General features: G+C 46.0%; 4 protein-coding genes across 5 annotated transcripts in view; 1 reads left to right on the top strand and 3 right to left on the bottom strand.

Moving 5' to 3' along the window:
* LOC145879559 (uncharacterized) overlaps window positions 1-2,636 on the top strand; it is a 38,437-nt gene extending 35,801 nt beyond the window's left edge. Inside the window, exons 5-7 of the mRNA XM_082975522.1 lie at window positions 1,738-1,825; window positions 2,005-2,078; window positions 2,275-2,636. Coding sequence (XP_082831648.1) covers window positions 1,738-1,825; window positions 2,005-2,078; window positions 2,275-2,390 — 278 coding nt within the window. The 3' untranslated portion in view covers window positions 2,391-2,636. The remainder of the gene's footprint in view (window positions 1-1,737; window positions 1,826-2,004; window positions 2,079-2,274) is intronic.
* An 815-nt stretch (window positions 2,637-3,451) lies between these two features.
* On the bottom strand, window positions 3,452-13,047 carry necp1 (Adaptin ear-binding coat-associated protein 1). Of its 2 annotated transcripts, XM_014151351.3 has the most exons (8): window positions 12,920-13,047; window positions 11,506-11,606; window positions 10,831-10,935; window positions 9,553-9,634; window positions 8,246-8,354; window positions 7,665-7,923; window positions 4,981-5,086; window positions 3,452-4,885 (listed from the first exon to the last, which is right to left on the bottom strand). In XM_014151351.3, the coding sequence occupies exons 1-8, from the start codon at window positions 13,012-13,014 to the stop codon at window positions 4,831-4,833; spliced, it is 912 nt and encodes a 303-aa protein (XP_014006826.1). In that variant the 5' UTR covers window positions 13,015-13,047; the 3' UTR covers window positions 3,452-4,830.
* Window positions 13,048-13,300: 253 nt separating this feature from the next.
* LOC106575151 (single-stranded DNA cytosine deaminase-like) lies at window positions 13,301-15,486 on the bottom strand. The gene is made up of 4 exons (XM_082974973.1): window positions 15,393-15,486; window positions 14,664-14,829; window positions 13,926-14,214; window positions 13,301-13,801 (listed from the first exon to the last, which is right to left on the bottom strand). The coding sequence occupies exons 1-4, from the start codon at window positions 15,410-15,412 to the stop codon at window positions 13,638-13,640; spliced, it is 639 nt and encodes a 212-aa protein (XP_082831099.1). The 5' UTR covers window positions 15,413-15,486; the 3' UTR covers window positions 13,301-13,637.
* Window positions 15,487-20,054: 4,568 nt separating this feature from the next.
* On the bottom strand, window positions 20,055-24,295 carry LOC106575140 (N-acetyltransferase 14 (GCN5-related, putative)). The gene is made up of 4 exons (XM_014151376.3): window positions 24,035-24,295; window positions 22,882-23,031; window positions 22,267-22,569; window positions 20,055-22,115 (listed from the first exon to the last, which is right to left on the bottom strand). Exons 2-4 carry the CDS (start codon window positions 22,960-22,962, stop codon window positions 21,657-21,659), a joined length of 843 nt encoding a protein of 280 aa, XP_014006851.2. The 5' UTR covers window positions 22,963-23,031; window positions 24,035-24,295; the 3' UTR covers window positions 20,055-21,656.
* Window positions 24,296-24,380: the final 85 nt, after the last annotated feature.

Here is a 24,380-nt window from a genome sequence, read left to right as displayed (position 1 = left end):
AGGTGTCTGTCTCTACCCTACCACCTGGTGAGTGAGGTCTGTCTCAACCCTACCATCTGGTGAGTGAGGTGTCTGTCTCTACCCTACTACCTGGTGAGTGAGGTGTCTGTCTCTACCCTACCACCTGGTGAGTGAGGTCTGTCTCTACCCTACCACCTGGTGAGTGAGGTGTCTGTCTCTACCTTACCACCTGGTGAGTGAGGTCTGTCTCGACCCTACCACCTGGTGAGTGAGGTCTGTCTCTACCCTACCACCTGGTGAGTGAGGTCTGTCTCTACCCTACCACCTGGTGAGTGAGGTGTCTGTCTCTACCCTACCATCTGGTGAGTGAGGTCTGTCTCTACCCTACTATCTCGTGAGTGAGGTGTCTGTCTCTACCTTACCACCTGGTGAGTGAGGCCTGTCTCTACGCTACCATCTGCTGAGTGAGGTCTGTCTCTACCCTACCACCTGGTGAGTGAGGTCTGTCTCTACCCTACCACCTGGTGAGTGAGGTCTGTCTCTACCCTACCACCTGGTGAGTGAGGTCTGTCTCTACCCTACCACCTGGTGAGTGAGGTGTCTGTCTTTACCCTACCACCTGGTGAGTGAGATGTCTGTCTCTACCCTACCACCTGGTGAGTGAGGTCTGTCTCTACCCTACCACCTTGTGAATGAGGTCTGTCTCTACCCTACCACCTGGTGAGTGAGGTCTTTCTCTACCCTACCACCTGGTGAGTGAGGTCTGTCTCTACCCTACCACCTGGTGAGTGAGGTCTGTCTCTACCCTACCACCTGGTGAGTGAGGTCTGTCTCTACCCTACCACCTGGTGAGTGAAGTCTGTCTCTACCCTACTACCTGGTGAGTGAGGTCTGTCTCTACCCTACCACCTGGTGAGTGAGGTGTCTGTCTCTACCCTACTACCTGGTGAGTGAGGTGTCTGTCTCTACCCTACCATCTGGTGAGTGAGGTGTCTGTCTCTACCCTACCACCTGGTGAGTGAGGTGTCTGTCTCTACCCTTCCACCTGGTTAGTGAGGTGCCTTCTCTACCCTACCACCTGGTGAGTGAGGTGTCTGTCTCTACCCTACCACCTGGTGAGTGAGGTGTCTGTCTCTACCCTACCACCTGGTGAGTGAGGTCTGTCTCTACCCTACCACCTGGTGAGTGAGGTGTCTGTCTCTACCCTTCCACCTGGTGAGTGAGGTGTCTGTCTCTACCCTACCACCTGGTGAGTGAGGTCTCTCTCTACCCTACCACCTGGTGAGTGAGGTGTCTGTCTCTACCCTACCACCTGGTGAGTGAGGTGTCTGTCTCTACCCTACCACCTGGTGAGTGAGGTCTGTCTCTACCCTACCACCTGGTGAGTGAGGTCTGTCTCTACCCTACCACCTAGTGAGTGAGGTCTGTCTCTACCCTACCACCTGGTGAGTGAGGTCTGTCTCTACCCTACCACCTGGTGAGTGAGGTGTCTGTCTCTACCCTACCACCTGGTGAGTGAGGTGTCTGTCTCTACCCTACCACCTGGTGAGTGAGGTGTCTGTCTCTACCCTACCACCTGGTGAGTGAGGTGTCTGTCTCTACCCTACCACCTGGTGAGTGAGGTCTGTCTCTACCCTACCACCTGGTGAGTGAGGTGTTCAGTGTGGAACAGAAACATCACTGAACAGTGTTAGGCCAGGGATGACCAGGGGTGTCCAGTGTTATCTAAACATTGTGTGTGAGTTATCTGGATGTTGTGTGTTTCCTCTGTGCTAGACTGTAGGGAAGAGACGTACCCCTGCACCAGGATGTACTCTGTCCACCGCCCCATCAAGAGATGCATCCACTCCCTCTGCCTTTACAGGTAAACTGAAACTACAGGCTCTCTGTCACTGGAAAATATAGACACACTCAGTGCCTCCTGGTCATGCAGTCAAAGTCCATTGGTTTCAACCTGAGAGCCTGTACAGAGAGGCATGTTTTAGAGACAGCAGCTGGGCTCTGATTATAGTGTAATGATGTCTGTCTCCTGGTTTGTCTCAGCCTCCCTCGTGTCTATGTGATCAACAAGGAGATCTGTGTTAGAACTGTCTGCCAACAGGATGAGTACCTGAAGGGTAAGACAGTCCACCTGATAGCCCTTCATTAGACCCGTTGTTAGGATTACAACAACATATCAATCTTAGAGTGCATGAAACACTTACTGGCTTTAGGACAGCACGTACATCTGAGCCCACACATCCTCTCTCTCTTTCCAACACCTTCGCTCTATTCAATCTCTCTCTCTTGCTCTCTCTCTTCTCTCCATCCCAGCTGAGCTCTGCAGGGAGCGGTCCGGCTGGCCCAAACGCTTCCAGAGGTCAACCACCAATAAGAAACTCTGTCACAATCGCCGCCGCAACCCCAAAACCTGGGAAAACAAGGCCTGATGGGCCCAAGATGGCGGAGATGGAAGGAGGGGCAAAGGAAGAAGGGAGGAAGGAGAGAAGGAGTAGGAGGGAGGACACCCTTGGAGACAGAACACTGGGTTGTCTCCATAAAAACACCCCAAAACACCATAAATCCACCGCTCAACACCTGGTGCTAGCCTGTGCCTTAATACACAACCACACACAACCACGCACACACACACACACACACACACACACACAACAACATATATATATATAACACAGTCCACGTAACTCCAGTTAAGAACAGTCTGAGTCATATTTCTCAGTTCTTCTATTAGCCCTGTGTTTTATTAGAACTGTCTGTGAATATCAGGGGAGAAATCACTCCCCACAGATTTGACCTGTGTTTTATTTGACACGGATCATGTTCTGTGCCGTTGCGGGCTGTATAATACTGTTCAGATGGAACGCTGTTGAGTTCCTGTAGTTGTGTACTGTAGAGACAGTCTGAGAACAAAGTATCCACTCTGTCATTACTGACACCTTACTGTAAAGCACTCTATCACAATCCAACACCGAAGCAGTGCAATACTACCCAATAAAATGTCATTCATTGGTTTATGTGTGGATTGCTTTATTGATGTAGTCCAGTTTTTTCCCTCATGTAAATAAAATAAGTCAACCTTGATTCAACATTAGTTGATATCTTTATGCTTTGATTTTCAATACATATACATTTACATACACATATATTGTATTTGTAATGTCAAGAATAAACACATAAACCAACATGAGTAGGGTCTACACAGACTCTCACCAGTTCATACCAGTTCTCCCACTAGCTGTGTTCTCACACAGGAAATCAATCAATTATCACCTCATTAATCAACATCATGTCTTCAATCAATGCAAATGTTTGAGTCCATGTGTGTGTCCATGAGAGAAAGACACACAATGATAAGTACAAAAGCCACATAACTGGATTACTGTAATATTATGATGTCCTGTACAGCATTATAACCCTTCCCTCCCTCTATCTCTCTATCTATCCCTCCCTCCCTCCCTCCCTCCCTCCCTCCCTCCCTCCCTCCATCCATCCCTTTATACCTCCCTCCCACTATCCCTCCCTCCCTCCAGCCATCTCACTATCCCTCCCTCTCTCCCTCCATCCTTTCTCTCACAATAACAACACAACAGTAAAGTAAAACACTGCATCTCACAAGGACTGGAATGGTCTGACTGCATTGACAGAGTTATGTTAGTTCCAGGGTACAACGTATAGAATACAGACAGATGGATGGACGGACAGACAGTTGTATGTACACACACAGGGCTATTCATCCAGCAGGGCAAAAGTCGTGACCTAAATGAGTCATCACTACCCAGAAACACCTAGGGACTGTTGATTACATCACTAGGCCTAAATCAGGCCTCTATCACCCCATGGGTTAAACCCCTTCCTCACCCTCCATCCCTCTTCAGACCCCACCCATCTTTCTCTTCCTTCACTCAATCAGCACACTTTTGTCCTCTCTCTCCCTCCATTTCTGTGTTAATTGACCAACTAACACCAGCCTCCTGTTAAAACAATGCAGCCAAGTGGACCAGACAAGTGCCCATCCCCAGCCAGCAGTGATAACGTCTACAGCAGCTGCTGCTGTGCATCTCACCACTCTCCCTGTCAGACTGTGGTTGTAGGACCGCAATAGCCCACTAAAGGGCGCCAAACAGCATGACTGCTGTGTAAACTTACAGTAGATCAGTGTCCACTCAAAGCAGAAGCTGCTCCAAAGCACAGCTCCAGACTCACCGTGGCCTAACCTTAGCAATTAAGAGGAAAAAGCTAAACTGACCTTGGATCAGATATAAGATAACTTGGTCATATACTAATGCATCCTGTAAATCAGTTATTTCAGGCGATAATTCCAGTTGTACTGGAGATTCTAAAGGAAAATTAGCTACAACACTACCACAACAACAATAGGAATTACAAAGTACTGACACTATATACATTTACAATAATATATTATGTACATAAATTAATGTATTTATTTATCAAGACTATATTAGTGTGAGTCACCATCATTCCTTTATGTACCATCTTTCATTTAGAGAGATTTAACCTCAGTCTTTTCCCTCAGTAATAAATAAATACTCTGTTGCAATAGATAGAGAGACAGAGGGAGAGGAGGGTAAGGAGAGGGGGACAGAGGGGGAGAGAGTGTAGAGTTGGGGCTGAGAGGGAAAGATGTAGAGGGAGAGGACAGTAAGGAGAGGAAGCCAGGAGAGGGGTGAAGAGAGTGGGGGAGGGGTGAGAGAGAGAGAAATAAAGAGAGGGGGAGAGAGAGAGAGAGAGAGAGAGAGAGAGAGAGTACACTGAGGTTGAGGTGATAATATACAGTGTTCTGCTGGAGTCCTCCTCTGGTCAGGGGTTAAAGGTCAGGTGAAGGTCAAGTGAAAGGGATTGTGGGACGCCTCAGAACTGCTGCCAGTTGGTGGAACCATCATCGTTGGCGAGAGGAGACATGGACCTGCATTATGGGGAAAAAGAGGAGAGCATTAATGTGGAGAACAGAATAATGAAAGAAGAGAGAAAAGGATGAAAGAGAGAAGATTATCCCCTTACTTTTCTGGGGCAGAGAAGTCTCCCCACATGTCCGAGCCGCCTGTAGGGTTGGGGTTCGGCTGCACCACAGAGTTGGAGTTACTGCTGTCCAGGTCTAACAAACAGCCTGAGAACAGAGAGACAACGATAGAATTAGGAATTAGAAAACTAATTTAATAGGATCTCTATGGAGACAACACACATCAGACCCTTCAATACACACCCTCTACTACTTTCTCTACATTCATACTGTAACGACAACAGACTTTTTCTTGGTTAGCTCATAAAACTAAAAGAAAGAACACCCTGGGCCCCATTCAATCCTTAACCTAATTACACAGTGGCATATAAAACATACACTTTTTCCCTTCAGTCAAATGAATTCACAGCATGGTTTGGGGAACTGTAAAAATAGTCTTCAACAATGGTAGCAAAATGCGCTATACAGAAAAAGCAGTTACTAGGGTAACCGAACAAGATAAACAAACAGATGAATCAGAAGCAGCAATATAAGAACAGGGTCGCATTCAGGAGAACACAACGCTCTGAACGTTGCACATAGAATTGTCTTGTAAGGAGCTGACATCATCCCTAATCTACATGCCAGAGCAGATCTATACTGAACAAAAATATAAACGCAACATGCAGCAATTTCAATGATTTTACTGAGTTACAGTTCATATACGGAAATCAGTCAATTGAAATAAATAAATTAGGCCCTAATCTATGGATTTCACATGAGAAGCCAGAGGGCACAGCCATAGGTGGGCCTGTGAGGACATAGGCCCACCCACTTGGGAGCCAGGCCCAGTCAATCAGAGTTTTTCCCCACAAAAGGGATTTATTACAAACAGAAATACTGCTCAATATCATCAGCTGTCCAGGTGCCTGGTCTAAGACGATCCCACAGGTGAAGAAGCCAGATGTGGAGGATCTGGGTTGGCGTGGTTATGCGTGGTCTGCGGTTGTGAGGCCGGTTAGACGTACTGCCAAATTCTCTAAAACAATGGGGGACGGCTTATGGTAGAGAAATGAACATTCAATTCTCTGGCAACAGCACTGGTGGACATTCCTGCAGTCAGCATGCCAATTCCACATCTGTGGAATTTTGTGTGACAAAACTGCACATTTTAGAGTGGCCTTTTATTGTCACCAGCACAAGGTGCAGCTGTGTAAGGATCATGCTGTTTAATCAGATTCTTGATATGCCACACCTGTCAGGTGGTACAATTACAGTATCTTGGCAAAAGAGAAATGCTCACCAACAGGGATGTAAACAAATTCGGAACAAAACTTGCAAAAACTAAGCTTTTTGTGCATATGGAACATTTCTGAGATATTTTATTTCAGCTCATGAAACATGGGACCAACACTTTACATGTTGTGTTTATTTTTTTTAAATTATATACACTATATATACACAAAAGTATGTGAATATCTCTTCAAATTAGTGGATTCGGCTATTTCAGCCACACCCGTTGCTGACAGGTGTATAAAATTGAGCACACAGTTATGCAATCTCCATAGACAAACATTGGCAGTAGAATGGCCTTACTGAAGAGCTCAGTGACTTTCAACGCGACACTGTCATAAGATGCCACCTTTCCAACAAGTCAGTTTGTCAAATTTCATCCCTGCTAGAGCTGCCTCAGTCAACTGTAAGTGCTGTTATTGTGAAGTTGAAACTTCTAGGAGCAACAACGGCTCAGCCGCGAAGTAGTAGGCCACACAAGCTCACAGAATGTGACCGGCGAGTGCTGAAGAGCGTAGCGCGTAAAAATCGTCTGTCCTCTGTTGCATAACTCACTAACGAGTTCCAAACTGCCTCTGGAAGCAACGTCAGCATAGGAACTGTTCGTCGGGAGCTTCATGAAATAGGTTTCCATGGACGAGCAGCTGCACACAAGCCTAAGATCACCATGCACAATGGCAAGCGTTGGCTGGAGTGGTGTAAAGCTCGCCGCCATTGGACTCTGTAGCAGTGGAAATGCATTCTCTAGAGTGATAAATACACTTCACCATCTGGCAGTCCGACGGACGAATCTGGGTTTGGCGGATGCCAGGAAAACGCTACCTGCTCCAATGCATAGTGCCAACTGTCAAGTTTGGTGGAGGAGGAATAAAGGTCTGGGGCTGTTTTTCATGCCTTAGGCTAGGCCCCTTCGTTCCAGTGAAGGGAAATCCTAACGCTACAGCATACAATGACATTCTAGACGATTCTGTGCTTCCAACTTTGTGGCAAAAGTTTTGGGAAGGCCATTTCCTGTTTCAGCATGACAATGCCCCAGTGCACAAAGCGAGGTCCATACAGAAATGGTTTGTTGAGGTCGGTGTGGAAGAACTTGACTGGCCTGCACAGAGCCCTGACCTCAACCCCATCGAACACCTTTGGGATGAATAGGAACGCCGACTGCGAGCCAGGCATAAGCCCCAACTTCAGCGCCTGACATCACTAATGCTCTTGTGGCTGAATGGAAGCAAGTCCTCACAGCAATGTTCCAACATCTAGTGGAAAGCCTTCCCAAAAGAGTGGAGGCTGTTATAGCAGCAAAGGGGGGACCAACTCCATATTAATGCCCATGATTTTGGAATGAGGTGTACGACAAGCAGGTGTCCACATACTTTTGGTCATGCAGTGTATATCTGTCTGAACAACCAGTAGCATTACACTTCCCTGAATGTGGCCCAAAATGCTGTTCACCTACCTGTGTTACTTCCCCCTGAGAACATGTCACTTCCTGCTGAGAATGTGTTGTTTCCTCCTAAAAATGTGTCACTACCCCCTGAAAACGAGTCACTTCCCGCAGAGAATAAGTCTCCCCGTGAGAATAAACCTTCGTTGTCATTGGAGGAGCTTGACATAGGGGGAGGGGCTATCTTGGCACCACCGCCGCCAGGGGGAGGAGGGAGGAGCCCAAAGCCACCAGCGCTCTGGGGGCGGGACTTGTCTCTCTTTCTGCCTTGCTGAGAGAGGAACAGAAATGGAAAGAAAGAAAGAAAGAAAGAAAGAAAGAAAGAAAGAAAGAAAGAAAGAAAGAAAGAAAGAAAGAAAGAAAGAAAGAAAGAAAGAAAGAAAGAAAGAAAGAAAGAAAGAAAGAAAGAAAGAGAGAGGGGCGACGGGTGAGAAGGAAGGAGAGAGGAATAGGTGTTTGAGTGATAGCTTGACAAAGCTTATAAACAGAGCATGGGTTTGCAACGTGTGCGTGCATGTTCGTTTTTTAGTTGTTAAGCGCTAACCAGATGGTACCATGGCAGGGGTATTATGGGTATGAGTTGAGGAAGTTACCCCGATATTGAGAGTGATGGTCTGTCCCTCTTTGAAACCCAGGTCCAGTTTAGGAGTGTTGTCTGGAGTCTGAGACTGCTTACTGATCTCAAGCTCCTGTTTCACCCACCTGAGAGACAGACAGAGAGACAGAGGTAGGTAGAGAGAGAGAGACAGAGAGACAGAGGTAGGTAGAGAGAGAGATACAGAGAGACAGAGATAGGTAGAGAGAGAGAGAGAGAGAGAGAGAGAGAGAGAGACAGAGGTAGGTAGAGAGAGAGAGAGAGAGAGAGAGAGAGAGAGAGAGAGAGAGAGAGAGACAGACAGAGAGAGAGAGACAGAGAGACAGAGGTAGGTAGAGAGACAGAGGTAGGTAGAGAGAGAGAGACAGAGAGACAGAGGTAGGTAGAGAGAGAGAGACAGAGAGACAGAGGTAGGTAGAGAGAGAGAGACAGAGAGACAGAGGTAGGTAGAGAAAGAGACAGAGAGACAGAGGTAGGTAGAGAGAGACAGACAGAGAGACAGAGGTAGGTAGAGAGAGAGAGACAGAGGTAGGTAGAGAGAGGTAGGTAGAGACAGAGAGGTAGGTAGAGAGAGGTAGGTAGAGAGAGAGACAAAGAGGTAGAGAGAGAGAGAGAGAGACAGAGGTAGGTAGAGAGCGCGAGACAGAGAGACAGAGACAGAGGTAGGTAGAGAGAGCGAGACAGAGAGACAGGGAGGTAGGTAGAGAGAGAGAGAGACAGAGACAGAGGTAGGTAGAGAGAAACAGAGGTAGGTAGAGACAGAGAGATATATACAGTAAACAGACAGAGAGACAGAGGTAGAGAGAGAGAGAGAGAGAGATATATATATATATATATACAGTAAATAAAGAGAAAGAGATATATACAGTAAATAGATAGAGAAAGCGATATATACAGTAAATAGATAGAGAGAAAGAGATATATATATACAGTAAATAGATAGAGAGAAAGAGATATATACAGTAAACAGATAGAAAGAAAGAATGAGTGTGAAAAAGGGACAGAGAGTTATAGCTAGATATTACATTTCAAGCATCTTTATTCTTTTGAAAAATTTTATGTGGATAATGTTTATTGTTAATTTGTGATTGTTTATTTCACTTTCTTTGGCAATATAAACATGTTTTTCATGTCAATAAAGCCCCTTGGAATTGAATTGAGAGTTATAGAGTGAAACAGATGACAGGCTATTACTAATTCATGTCAGTTAGAAGTCTACATTCAAGCTCTGATCTGCACTTGTTCGCTAATGTAATGAGAGTGTTATCTCTGTTGTGACAGCTGACAGCTGTAAGAGCAACACACTTAAAGTGGTCCTGCAGCGCCACGTTGAAGTCAAACGAGTCTCCTCTGTCCCCGAACCCGATGCCTATGAACGCACTGCGACCTGAGAGACAGAGGTCAGAGAAGAACAACAGACCAACGTAAATTACAAATCAAATCACTTCGTACACACACTGATCCTAAAACACATTGCACAGTGAGAAACAGCTGATTGTGTACTCCAAATGCTGTAGAATACTGTTTCATACTACACACTCAAATGATCCAACACATACATTGTTTTTACTGTGGTATACTACTACTAGTACTATTACTACTACTACTACTACTACTACTACTACTACTATACTGAACAAAAATATAAACGCAACATGCAACAATTTCAACAATTTTACTGAGTTACAGTTCATGTAAGGAAATCAGTCAATTGAAATAAATTAATTATCCCCTGATCTATGGATTTCACATGATTGGGCAGCGGTGCAGCCATGGATGGGCCTGGGAGGGCATAGGCTCACCCACTTGGGAGCCAAGCCCACCCACTTGGGAGCCAAGCCCACCCACTGTGGTGCCAGGCCCAGCCAATCAGAATAAGTTTTTCCCCACAAAGGGCTTTAGTACAGACAGAAATACTCCTCAGTTTCATCAGCTGTCCGGGTGGCTGGTCTCAGACAATCCCCCAGGTGAAGAAGCTGGATGTGGATGTCCTGGGCTGGACTGGTTAAACGTGGACTGAGGTTGTGAGGCCGGTTGGACGTACTGCCAAATTCTCTAAAACAAAGTTGGAGGCGGCTTATGGTAGAGAAATAAACATTACATTCTCTGGCAACAGCTCTGATGGACATTCCCGCAGTCAGCATGCCAATTGCACACTCCCTCTAAACTTGAGACATCTGTGGCATTGTGTTGTGTGACAAAACTAAACATTTTAGAGTGGCATTTTATTGTCACCAGCACAAAGTGCACCTGTGTAATGCCGATGCTGTTTAATCAGCTTCTTGATATGGCACAACTGTCAGGTGGATGGATTATCTTGGCAAAGGAGATAGGCTCACTAAAAGGGATGTAAACAAATATGTGCCATTTTTCTTTTGATAAATAAGCTTTTTGGGCAAATGGAACATTTCTGGGATCTTTTATTTCAGCTCATGAAACATGGGAACAAAACTTTACATGTTGCGTTTATATTTTTGTTCAGTATAATAAATACTAATAGAAAATGTGAGAAAGTAGTGTGTGATACTTCTGTCCTTTCTAATTTGGCCAGATGGTGACTAGTGATGACAACCAACAACCCACCACTCTCATCCTGGATCCGAAGCACAAAGTAACGACTGGAGTCACTGACGGTTTCTATGGCGATGCCAGGGTACTCGTCCACTGGTGCCTGTGCAAACAGCTCCCCTGCAGAGACGGAGGGTAATTAGAATTTAGGCCTTATAACTAACGGTTCAAATCAAGAGTCAGAGAGCAAGGTGGAACAGTTAACATGGTCCTTTCAGATCAACAAGAAGTGCCCAGGGGACGATTTGGAATTGGGCACGATGATCTTCTGACTAGAAGTGCCTTGAGGTGGGCTAGGGGCTAGGGTAGGAGTTCCCAATTACATTCAGCAGTGGGACAATTTTTCCTTGAGCGGATGCTCGGAACATAGTTATAAATAATGTGTACACTGCAAATTGACTACAAGAAACAGATATAGTATTTGACAAAAACAGAATCATTTCAAACCTTGATTACATTGGGATACGATCACATATGCCTCTCTATTTATGCGTGAGAATACTTGGGAACAGATTTCCTACATTAAAATTACTTTGAGCATTTCCTGGTGATTTTACAGTCTTTTATGTCCAAGAACAAAAATAATTATTTGTAAAAATGTAAAACTTGGGGGGCCAAATAAAATTTGGCCTGCGGGCCGCCTATTGGGTAACCCTGGGCTAGGGGCTAGGGGACGATTTGGCCTCTCACCAGAGATCTTGTCCTCCAGTTTGATGAAAGCCACTTTTCCCCGAGCCGTCACTCTCATACGGCCTGTCCAATCAGGGGCGTCCAGCTTCCAATCCGCAGCCCTGAGGGAGACACAGACAGCCAATCAGAGATGAGACTGACTGTATAGGTGTGTGTGTGAGAAAGAGGGAGACCATGTTGTTGATAACCAACCACCACACTTTGCTACTGAAATGAGTGTCTGGGCTGGTGTCTGGGTTGGTGACTGGGCTGGTGACTGGGCTGGTGACTGGGCTGGTGACTGGGCTGGTGACTGGGCTGGTGACTGGGCTGGTGTCTGGGCTGGTGACTGGGCTGGTGACTGGGCTGGTGTCTGGGCTGGTGACTGGGCTGGTGACTGGGCTGGTGACTGGGCTGGTGTCTGGGCTGGTGTCTGGGATGGTGACTGGGCTGGTGTCTGGGATGGTGACTGGGCTGGTGTCTGGGCTGGTGACTGGGCTGGTGTCTGGGCTGGTGTCTGGGATGGTGACTGGGCTGGTGTCTGGGCTGGTGACTGGGCTGGTGACTGGGCTGGTGACTGGGCTGGCAGTTCACCAGACCTGGGGTGGAATAGTCCCTCATTATTATTACTCACTACATCACACAACAGACTCAGCTTTGTGTGTGGTCATGGCACGTTAGTGGTGGTCAGCCAATCAGCTCCCAGGAGACAGATACAGTATGGAGCGCTGTCCAGTCAGCATGGAGATAGACTGGATCACGTTAAAACACCAGCCAATGAACAAATGGGTAAATGCAATATAGTCACACACACTGCCAAACGTAGACTGTACCCTAACAGGACAGAAGTCACTGTTAACAAGAGATCCTCTAACGAACCCTGTTCAGAAAGTAACAGGATAGGCGACAACAGAGAAAATGCCCAGATAATCCTCAGAGGGAGTAAAAATCTCACCTAATCCTCTAGACCTTTAAATACCGTAGTACCCGCTATAGTCCTTCAATATACATTCGCCACAAAGCAGAGTGCAGTCAAAGCGCATTCTGTAAAAAGGGCGCACGACACGGTCACGTTTTCGCACTGAAAACAGGATTCAGTATCATTGTCTAATACCGACAGGTGGACTACAATAATGACAGGTGTATTCTCCCGATCCATCCCACTACGCGCAACCTTGACATCTGGTGGTAGACTATTCCTCCCCAATAGAAGTCAACCAGTTTGACTAGTAAGCCACCTTAGAAAAAGCTATTGCGCACTGCAAAGGCGACAGAGACGACCATTATAGCCTTTATATGGGCTATGCATTGCCTTGATGTGGGGACAAGAGCTTTGCCTTTGGGGACGTTTATATATCGCCGCATCAAACAATGGATGCTGGAGTCAGACCAGGGCAAGGTCACTGGTTGATGCTGACGGAACCGGGTCTCTTACCTGACTCCCCGGTTCGATGCCCGCGGCGGGATTCGGTAAACGTTGACGTCAGGTTTCACACACAGGATCGACTCGTATTCGCCCTCGGTCGCCATCTTGACTTTAATTCAATCGGTGTGTGGTGATCGTGCACGTTAACGGGTGCGAGAGCGTAATACACTGTATATTTGCGCACATAAAGCGTTCACATCCATTTCTAATGTAATTTATCCAGATTAATCAACCATTGTCAGTGATAGTTTAGAGATCATTGTAATCAATTATCCTAAACTTTATTTGTTTGTTTATTGTTGGCTATGTGAGAGATAAAGAGCTGGTCAAATGTAAATAGAGGATAGGATAATGTCAACACAAAACCACTCATAATCACAGTTGGAGGGAATGATTTAATGGATGTGTTACAAGACAGTAATAATGCTACAAAGTGTAAAAATGTAAATCCCATGGATTAAATAACAATATATAAACACATTATGCAATTGAGTTGTACAGTTGACCTACTTCAGTTATTATTATTTACTTTTACAGTGATAGATTAAAGTGATCAGTTTAACATTGACAGGTAGCACCAGTGGGAGGAGCAGAATAAATAGCTCCATATCAGTGTATATGACAGGGATAGAGGTGAATCACAGTCCAAGTAGCTCGAAAGCATCTCCCCAATCTTCTGCCTCTCCAGGCTGAAAGACAAATCAGTAAATGATATTAGCCTATTAACTCAAGGGTACAGTGTGTGTGCGTGTGTGTGTGTGTGTGTGTGTCCCACCTGGAGGATGTCGTTAAGTTTCCTAGCCAGTTGAACAGAGTTCTGATGCAGTCCATCCCAGGCCTTAAAAACACGCTGTCTGCAAGCCACAAAGGTCTGCCAACAGTAGAAATAGTCTATTGGGAAGAGACCGAATTCTAATGAGAGACGTACTCACACACCCACACACACACACCCCCACACACACACACACACACACACACACACACACACACACACACACACACACACCCTCTCTACCTTCATAGTTCATGACAGTGATCTGCACCCCGGCTCTCTGCAGCATGCGGAGACCCTCTCTAGCACTGCTGTCCTCCGGGTCACAGAAGTAGAGCCTGGAGACGTAGATCCTGAGGCGGAGGTTGGGGGTCTGGCTGAGGAACTGGGCCAGCCTGTAGGAGCAGTCTGAGCAGGGGGACCAGGAACAGAACCAGGTGACAGAGTAACACAGTCCCACACTGTCTGGAGCTCCATAACCCCACAGGCCTGGACACAGGGCGCCTGCTTCCAAGAGGCGCAGGAACAGCAGCTGGGGGGAATAGAGTGATGGAGATGTGTGAGAAAGGGAGAGGGGTGAGGAATGAGGGAGAGATAGTGATGGAGATAGGTGAGGAAGGTAGACGGGTGAGGAATGAGGGAGAGAGTGATGGATGTAGTTGAGGAAGAGAGAGAGAGATGGGAATGTTTGAGGAAGGAAGATGTAGATAGAGAGAAAGGAGAAGTAATGCATGGATAGAGAGAGTGTAGAGTAGAATGGCGGGAAAGAGTGATGAAGACAGGGGAAGGAAAGAAAGAAAATAGAAGAGATGGGAAAATATATGAAGACGGAAAGAGGGAGAGAAACTGGAGCAAATGACAGATGATGAGATTTGTTGTATATTTTTTACCCCTTTCCTCTGTTTCCTCCTCTCCCTCTCTCTCCTCTCTCTCCTCTCTCTCCTCTCATCTCCTCTCCTCTACCCTCCCTCCCTCCCTCACCTCAACATGACAGCCGGACCGGTTGCGCAGGTGTCCAAAGTCGAAGGAGAGTGAGTTTGGTCCCACCCGCCTCTTGACCACGAAGCACAGGTAGGTTTCGTGTCGGCCCTTGGCCCAGCGCATGTTCTTATAGTGGTAGATAAACTTCTTCTGGGCCAACAGAACACTGAGACACAGAAAATAGGTTTTCACTGAAATACGTAGTAGGGATGCTGCCAAGTAAAAATTCATAAGCACACTGAGGCAGGCCTAAGGTGAAAAGGTGAATGGTTAAAGCCACTAGTATTGTTTTTCCCTCCGCTGCCCCTGTATTGTCTTCTCTGGTGTGGAAAAGCAATATACTCTGGTTATGAGGACTGCACTAACTACTCAACACCTTCCTCTTCTTCTTTAACAAAACCACAGGTTTGGTTAACCATCTGTCAATGAACTGGTGTCTAACAAACTGGTCCTGGTTCTCTCAGTCTCAGTTTCAATCAGACAGCTTTCAGTGAAACTAGCGAAAGCTACTCAATACATTGTTGTCATCATCACCGAAACTTCTGATTGTGCTGCATAAGAGAAAGATGACAGGAGTGGTTTCATAATGCATCATCAATAATAAATAGGAGCTTTAAAATATGTACTACGCCATGCGTTAGTTGATCCCGTCATGTGATATTATATCATATACATTTGCTCAACTCATTAAACAATGAATACAAAAAAACTGATGTTCATTTTACTCACCTGTCAAATTTGTTGATCATTTCAGAAGCCTAATTTGTCTCACACAGTCAATCAGGCGAGAGCGAGTGGTGAGATGAGTGAGAGAGGGTGGGGGGAGGAGGGAAGGGAAGGAGGGGACAGGGTAGATATATATATATATATATATACCTATACGCTCAGTCAAACAGCTTGTGTAGAGAGGTGGCTCTGGTTGGATGGAGAGATTTTTCAAAACAAGAATAGGGGAGGGGTGACAAGAGTATCAAAGCTAGGCCAGGGCCGTATAGATACAGTATACTACAGGACATTGTTATTCAGCAAACAACGATGTAGGCCTACAAACTGGGAAACTAGATAACAAATACTAGTTATACTAGATATATATAGTCCGTGTGTTGATTATGACTAATACTAAACTGAACAAAAATATAAACGCAACATGCAACAACTTCAAAGACTTTACTGGGTTACAGTTCATGTAAGGAAATCAGTCAATTGAAATACATTCATTAGGCCCTATTCTATGGATTTCACATGACTGGGAATACAGATATGCATCTGTTGGTCACAGACACCTTAAAATAAAGGTAGGGGCGTGGATCAGAAAACCAGGCAGTATCTGGTGTGACCACCATTTGCCTCATGCAGCGCGACACATCTCCTTTACATAGAGTTTATCAGGCTGTTGATTGAGGCCTGTGGAATGTTGTCCCACTCCTCTTCAATGGCTGTGCGAAGTTTCTGGGTATTGGCGGGAACTGGAACACGCTGTCGTACACGTCGATCCAGAGCATCCCAAACATTCTCAATGGGTGATATGTCTGGTGAATATGAAGGCCATGAAAGAACTGGGATATTTTCAGCTTCCAGGAATTGTGTACAGATCCTTGCAACATGGGGCCGTGCACTATCATGCTGAAACATGAGGTGATGGCAGCGGATGAATGGCACGACAATGGGCCTCAGGATCTCGTCAAGATATCTTTGTGCATTCAAATTGCCATAGATAAAATGCAATTGTTTTTGTTGTCCGTAACTTATGCCTGCCCATACAATAACCCCACCGCCACCATGGGGCACTATTCACAACGTTGACATCAGCAAACAGCTCAAACACACAACGCCACACTATCTGCCATCTGCCCGGTACAGGTGAAACCGACATTCATCCGTGAAGAGCACACTTCTCCAGCGTACCAGTGGCCATCGAAGATGAGCATTTGCCCACTGAAGTTGGTTACGATCCCGAACTGCAGTCAGGTCAAGACCTTGGTGAGGACACCGAGCATGCAGATGAACTTCCCTGAGAAGGTTTCTGACAATTCTTCGTTTTGCAAACCCACAGTTTCATCAGCTGTCTGGGTGGCTGGTCTCAGACCATCCCGCAGGTGAAGAAGCCAGATGTGGAGGTCCAGGGCTGGCGTGGTTACACGTGGTCTGCGGTTGTGAGGCTGGTTGGACGTACTGCCAAATTCTCTAAAACAACGTTGGAGGCGGCTTAGGGTAGATAAATGAACATTCAATTCCCTGGCAACAGCTCTGGTGGACATTCCTGCAGTCAGCAGGCCATTTGCACACTCCCTCAAAACTTGAGACATCTGTGGCATTATGTTGTGTGACAAAACTGAACATTTTAGAGTGGCATTTTATTGTCACCAGCACAAGGTGTACCTGTGTAATGATCCTGCTGTTTAATCAGCTTCTTGATATGCCACACCTGTCAGGTGGATGGATTATCTTGGCAAGTGAGAAATGCTCACTAACAGGGATGTAAACAAATTTGTGCACATAATTTGAGAGAAATAAGCTTTTTGTGCAAAATTTCTGGGATCTTTTATTTCAGCTCATGAAACATGGGACCAACACTTTACATGTTGCATTAATATGTTTGTTGAGTATAGTTATACTACATAGATAAAGTCCATGAGTTGATAATGACTAATTAGAGAACCTCAGGAAACAAATCCGTTTCACAATGCAGGAAACACAAAGTAATTATAGTGACCACACGAGTCCAGGAGTGTTTGACGTGATTTGTAACCTTTTGATTTTCTCACATACGTCAGTAAACTCAGCCAAATGGGTGGAAATTTCCAAAGGCGCTTCGCTCGCTCCCCCAGCCAGTCACCCAACCCTCCACTCTGGTTTTCCCAGATCATAAAAAATGAAAACTTCCAGATACCTTCTCGCCTTGATGCAGACTGGGTTTACCACTCTTCCTCGTTCCCCTCCACTCCTCCCTCCTTTCCTTCCCTCCTCCCCCTCGTCACCCTTTCCAGGCCCCAGAGTTGGGGTAGACATGGGCGTCCCCCCTAATCCAGAGGCCCTGACACCTATACCTCTGATTTGGGTTTTGTGAGTGCATGTTCTTGCACGTGTCATATTTGGGTTTTACCAAAGTGTGTCAATCATAAAAACCGTAGGAGCTGTGAGTGACCCCTCTCACCCCAGGCTTCCCTCTCTGCTCCACCACCGCAGTGTGTGGCTCTCTCCCCTTACCCACAGTGTGTATAACTCAGACCAACCAGCCTTTGAACCATGAGATGTTGTCATCTATCCTCCTCCATAGACGAGGGTGTGTTCACTCTCTCTCCGGCTTTGTTCTGTGCCATGGTTCTGTCTGTTTTTGCTCCGGCCCGGTCCCATTCACTGCAGCTGCACGCATCCTGTGCCTCTGTTTCCCATGACTCCCCACTCCCCTCACCCTCTCATGCACTCTGTGGTTTGGGGAATTCACCGTTTCCCAGGGTGGGTGTATTTGGAGCTCATCTGTACTGTATGTGTGTGAGTGTGTGTTTGGTTGGCTTGTGGAGCCCATCTGTGTGAGTGTGTCATAATTATGATCTATACACATCATCTGGAACAGATTTATACACTCTGCCATTTACGTACCAACCGCCGGTGGTGCGGTGCCCCAACATCAAGATTTACACTCATCTGCAATGTTTGTCTGTGTGTGTATGTGTCTGTGTATGTATGTGTGCTGTATGTGTGTGAGAGAGTGACTCTATGTGTTGACAGCAACTAACCTTAGTAACCTTGTTGCACTATGTTTATTAAAGCACCTAAAATTCACTGTGCAAGTGAATGTGTCTATGGAATGTTACCATTCATAACCTCCAGTCTGTTTTAAATATGATCCTGAAAACGTGTGTGTGTGTGTGTGTGTGTGTGTGTGTGTGTGTGTGTGTGTGTGTGTGTGTGGTTTTAAGTAAGACATATGGATTACACATCACCATCTTCCATGGTTTGACCACAGTTTACCGAGGTCGCCTTTCGGTCACATATCAACTCACGTGCACTGGCCCTCCTCTCGTGCACAGCCCGACTGTAACAGACAGTGTGTGTGTCAGAGTACAGTAGGTTATGGTAGACATGGCTGTGCATTTAACCCATAGTCAGGGGGGAACCAACTGGCAGCAGGATGTGCAAAGTCATACTTTCCGAAACCCTTCCACCCACCCACCCACCCACCCACCCACACACACGCACACGCACACACACACACACACACACACACACACACACACACACACACACACACACACAAACACCCACCCACACACACACAAACACACACCGCCATACCGTGCAGAACCACATGACCACAGTCACAAACAGGCTTACTTTCCAGTAGCGTGAACTCACATCTGTTTCCTGACAACAATAATAGTTTCAGATGGGTTAGACTATAGAAGGCCAGCTAACAGGTGTCTGCAGCAGGGCAGGGCAGCCATGGAGAGAGAGAACCATGACTCTCAATAATAAAATGACCTCATGCTCAACGGGAAGAATGGGGAAGACTGTTTCAAGGATAACAATTACTCCCACACTCACCATTACATCTGTCTGTCTGCACATTTCCTTCACTAATGTGCATGGCCATGGGTAGTGCTAAACGTGTGAGTGGGAGTGATTTTTAATGGGGTTTTACTGTAATCCCAGCACTACAAAACGTTATGGCATTGTAATGTATTTATTCTGAACACTGTCTTTTGCACTGCAGAGGAATCACTTTACGTTACCCAGAATCCTAGAGGCTTAGAGCTAAGGATTTGTTCTGGTTAAACAGTTGATGCAATCTTTGGTGGCTGTTTTCTTAAACTTTGTATTAGGGGAGATACTCCTCCCCCAAGACCACACACACACACCGCTAGCTATTTCATTTACAACACTCCAACACTGTATGTCTGTAAGAAACAGGTTACTGTAGTTATGATACGGTCTGAGGTTAGCACGATGAGCACACGTTTAGCTAACCACGCTCTAATTCTGGTTAGGCCGAGACAGGGCTGGAGAGCAGTGTCACTCATACCCTTCCACCCACACACAAACTGACATTCACCTGCAGACAGCACACTACACTACTGCTATAATTTACTACCAATACCATGGTGTGTAAGCTGTACCAAGGATAATATAGCTGACACTTTCCTCCTGCCATGTGACAGGTGTGCAGTGTGAGGAAGGATATTAAGTGTCATTAAAGGGGGGGATGAGGATAGAGAGAGAGAGATGAATGAAGGAGAGCCTGTGTGTTTTGCAGACTCATACAAAGCCACACACAGGTGCAGGTGAGGAGTGAGAGAGAAGACGGGGGAGAAAGAGAGAAAGGCGAACAGAGAAGTTCTGCAGACTCACATAAACCACATACTTCCTCACACACAGTAAATGTATACTCACTGACACAAGTGTGCACACAGCCCCACGTACGCACACTTTTATTTGCAAAATCACTTATTAATAAAAACAAGTTTTTACAAATAAAGAGCCAGCCAGACATATAAACAGATACATTTTACATTGAATAAGAACTCAATGACAATTGTAAAAGCAATACAGAAATAAATACATACTACAAATCAGGAGAGGAAAAAACATAATTTAAGTAAGGTTCTGTTCACTAGATTGTCCATTGTCTTCCAACATTTTAGTTAGACTCTACCCTCATTATTGCCTTGATAAGAGAGGTAGTCCACCTCTTTTCACTGTATCTCTCCTCCTCCTCTCTCTATTTCCCTAGAGTATCTCTCCTCCTCCTCCTCCTCTCCATTTCCCTTTAGTATCTCTCCTCCTCCTCCTTTCTCTATTTCCCTAGAGTATCTCTCCTCCTCCTCCTCTCTCTATTTCCCTTTAGTATCTCTCCTCCTCCTCCTCCTCTCTCTATTTCCCTTTAGTATCTCTCCTCCTCCTCCTCCTCTCTCTATTTCCCTAGAGTATCTCTCCTCCTCCTCCTCTCTCTATTTCCCTTTAGTATCTCTCCTCCTCCTCCTCCTCTCTCTATTTCCCTAGAGTATCTCTCCTCCTCCTCCTCCTCCATTTCCCTAGAGTATCTCTCCTCCTCCTCCTCTATTTCCCTAGAGTATCTCTCCTCCTCCTCCTCTATTTCCCTAGAGTATCTCTCCTCCTCCTCCTCTCTCTATTTCCCTAGAGTATCTCTCCTCCTCCTCTCTCTATTTCCCTAGAGTATCTCTCCTCCTCCTCTCTCTATTTCCCTAGAGTATCTCTCCTCCTCCTCCTCTCTCTATTTCCCTAGAGTATCTCTCCTCCTCCTCCTCTCTCTATTTCCCTTTAGTATCTCTCCTCCTCCTCCTCCTCTCTCTATTTCCCTAGAGTATCTCTCCTCCTCCTCCTCCTCTATTTCCCTAGAGTATCTCTCCTCCTCCTCTATTTCCCTTTAGTATCTCTCCTCCTCCTCCTCTCTCTATTTCCCTTTAGTATCTCTCCTCCTCCTCCTCTCTCTGTTTCCCTATAGTATCACTCCTCCTCCTCCTCTCTCTATTTCCCTAGAGTATCTCTCCTCCTCCTCTATTTCCCTTTAGTATCTCCCCTCCTCCTTTCTCTATTTCCCTTTAGTATCTCTCCTCCTCCTCCTCTCTCTATTTCCCTAGAGTATCTCTCCTCCTCCTCTCTCTATTTCCCTAGAGTATCTCTCCTCCTCCTCTATTTCCCTTTAGTATCTCTCCTCCTCCTCCTCTCTCTATTTCCCTAGAGTATCTCTCCTCCTCCTCCTCTCTCTATTTCCCTTTAGTATCTCTCCTCCTCCTCCTCTCTCTATTTCCCTAGAGTATCTCTCCTCCTCCTCTATTTCCCTTTAGTATCTCTCCTCCTCCTCCTCTCTCTATTTCCCTAGAGTATCTCTCCTCCTCCTCCTTTCTCTATTTCCCTTTAATATCTCCCCTCCTCCTCTCTCTATTTCCCTTTAATATCTCTCCTCCTCTCTCTATTTCCCTTTAGTATCTCTTCTTTGTCTTATTTTCCACATTCCCTTCGTTGTCTCCTCCATCACTTGAGGTCTTTGACAAACACCTTGGTGACATGGAAGCCCAGAAATGTCCTCTCCGGCTGCTCTTCATCCTCCTCTTCTTCCTCCCCATCGTAGCCCACCTCCCCCTGCAGCCTGTAGCCCAGCTTCCTGAAGAAGGCCTCTCCTACTGCAGAGGGGTAGGGGACGTGGGCGTAGACCCTCCTGGCCCCCGTCTGCCTCTCCCTCTGCTCCAGACTCTGGACCAGCAGTCTGCCGAGGCCCTCCCGGCGGTACCAGCAGCCCACCACCACCCTGCAGAACCTCCTCATCCCCAGACGACAGTCACCCTCCCTGGACACACAGCCCACGATCTCCCCCTCACAGTCCGCCACCCACACCTGCCCTGCTGCCTTCTCCCTCTCCACGTCTACGATCTCAGGTGACGAGTCTTTGTCCTTGTCCTCTGCCTTGGGTTTGGTCCTCCGTCTGGCCTTGCCCTTTAATGACAGATAATAATCAACTTTATTTGTGCAGCAACTCGGCCCAAAGTACGAAAAGTCCAAATCACTAAAACACTGTAGTAAAACTGAGTAATGCATGTAACATCCACAACATACAGTACCTAAAGTCAAAGAAAAGGAAACCTACTTTTGCCGGTGGGGGTTTCCCACTGATCCTGCTATAGGGGTTGGGAAGGGTCTCGTCCTGCGCCCCTCGGTAACTGCTCCCCACATAGTCCCAGTAGGGCCGGCTAGTGCCCAGCACTCCGGTGGAGCGTGGCATGGTGAACTTGAGGTAGACGATGAGCAGGAAGACAGGGATGATGAGGGCCAGGATGAAAGAGTGAAGGAAGCAGCGGAGGACAGAAGAGACGGTGGCCAGGAGTAGGAGGCAGACAGGACGAGTCAGGATGTGGAGGATCAGACGGTTTTCTGTTCCCTGACAACCCTCCTACAGAGAAAGAGAGGTAGGGAGGGACGAAGAGAGAGAGAGGGGCGGGGGAGGAGAAAGAGCGAGAGAGAGAGAGAGATAGGGGGACGGAAGGAATGGGGACAGAGAGAGAAAGGTGAGTGAGTGATAACCTGAAAAAGTATTCTTACAAAAAAAAAATGGTTCTTCAAAGGGTTCTCCTATGGAGACAGCCGAAGAACCCTTTTAGGTTCCAGAGAGCACCTTTTATTCTAAGAGCGTAGAGACAGAGCATAACCCAGGCTTGAAGTGTGTGTGTGTGTGCGTGCATAACTTTAAGGATAAAACACAAACCTTGATGATAGCTTTGACAGTCTCAATGTCGTCTTCCCTCATCCTCCTCATTACCACCTGATCTAGCTCCAGCTTTACCATGTCTGGACTTCACACACACTGCACACACACCCTCACTCACGCACACCTCATACAGCAACACACACCGGTCTGCAAATATAGAAAATCTCATGGTCACGTAATACATTGTTTTGTACAGATAAACCATTTGGTTGAATTTTGCATATTTGATTACATACAACACTACAATGACAATATACAGCGGAGTATTTACATTCTGGTTACCATAGTAGCTAAATGGTATAAAATCGTATTCAAGATGATAGGAATGTGGTGGGTTATATTTGATCCAGGCTATTTTGGGTTTGAGGCCATGACTCAGAGGGAAAGCAATCCATCCCTGTAACACGGTATATGTAGCCTACATAGATACCTGGGATGGTCTCAATTTGAATTGAAGGCAGTCAATTCAGGAAGTTTAAAAACTTTTGAAATAAATTGCTTCTACTTTTCAGTTTATTGAGAAGTCATTAAAAATAAATGCCCTTTTTTCAATTATTGGATTGTAATTTTTGTTAAGTTCCTGAATTGACAGATACACATTGAAAACACATGACATTATAGTATGAGGGCAGACCCCTATGATAGCCCTCTATCAGAGACTATGTATGCCAGGATACAGTAGGTGGCTGCATTGTGCAACAAAGTAACAGCATAATGTTTGTTACTACAATGTAACAACCGATGCATCACACTGGCACAGGTTGATACAATGTGTCAGTTGTGAGTGCAGTGCCGTTTCCTCCCAAAATCAAGCTAAAGAACGATCGATTATTTGAGGGGGTCGGGAAAAGATTTGTCTATTGCATGGTCACACTGCTTCTACAAGGCTTATCAACAACAAACAACGGGCCAAGAGGCTCCTTTAGAACAACGTTGGTCTCCTATGTACAATAAATATAGTTCGTAAATCAGTAATATGACAATTAAAAAGCAAATCAAAACACACGGTTTTCATATATTTTGAGCCTGTTTTAAACCCGTTGACATGTTTTAAATCCTTATATGGTGAGTGGAGAAGGGTTATTCATGCGCAATGTCTAAATAAACGTCGAATCTTCTCGTTCAACCCAGCCGAACCTACATAGCCTACCTTGCAAACTTGCAGCGTTGGACCACCGCCAAATGCAGGGAAACGGATTTATATATTCGCTGTGTATTTATTCCACAAAACGATTTTTCTTATGTTTGATTGAATGACTCGCAATACTTGCGTGGCCACCATGGCCACCTATTGCAAATGTAGTGTTACGTAGTTTTACGATAACATTTACTGTCATGAACGCCGTCTCTACGCCATTTGCATAGCGAGTACCGGCGCTGCAGAAAATTGACTAACCTGCTACGTGAATGTGGTCAGTCGAACTTTACGCTGTGGAGAACCGCTATTTCCCATAATAAACCGGGATTGTCCGTTATTCTGAGCAGATCCTCTTCAT

This window comes from Salmo salar, chromosome 05, assembly GCF_965601325.2.
Source record: "Salmo salar chromosome 05, fSalSal1, whole genome shotgun sequence".
Taxonomy (NCBI): domain Eukaryota; kingdom Metazoa; phylum Chordata; class Actinopteri; order Salmoniformes; family Salmonidae; genus Salmo; species Salmo salar.
This window is presented reverse-complemented; position numbering and strand designations above follow the sequence as displayed.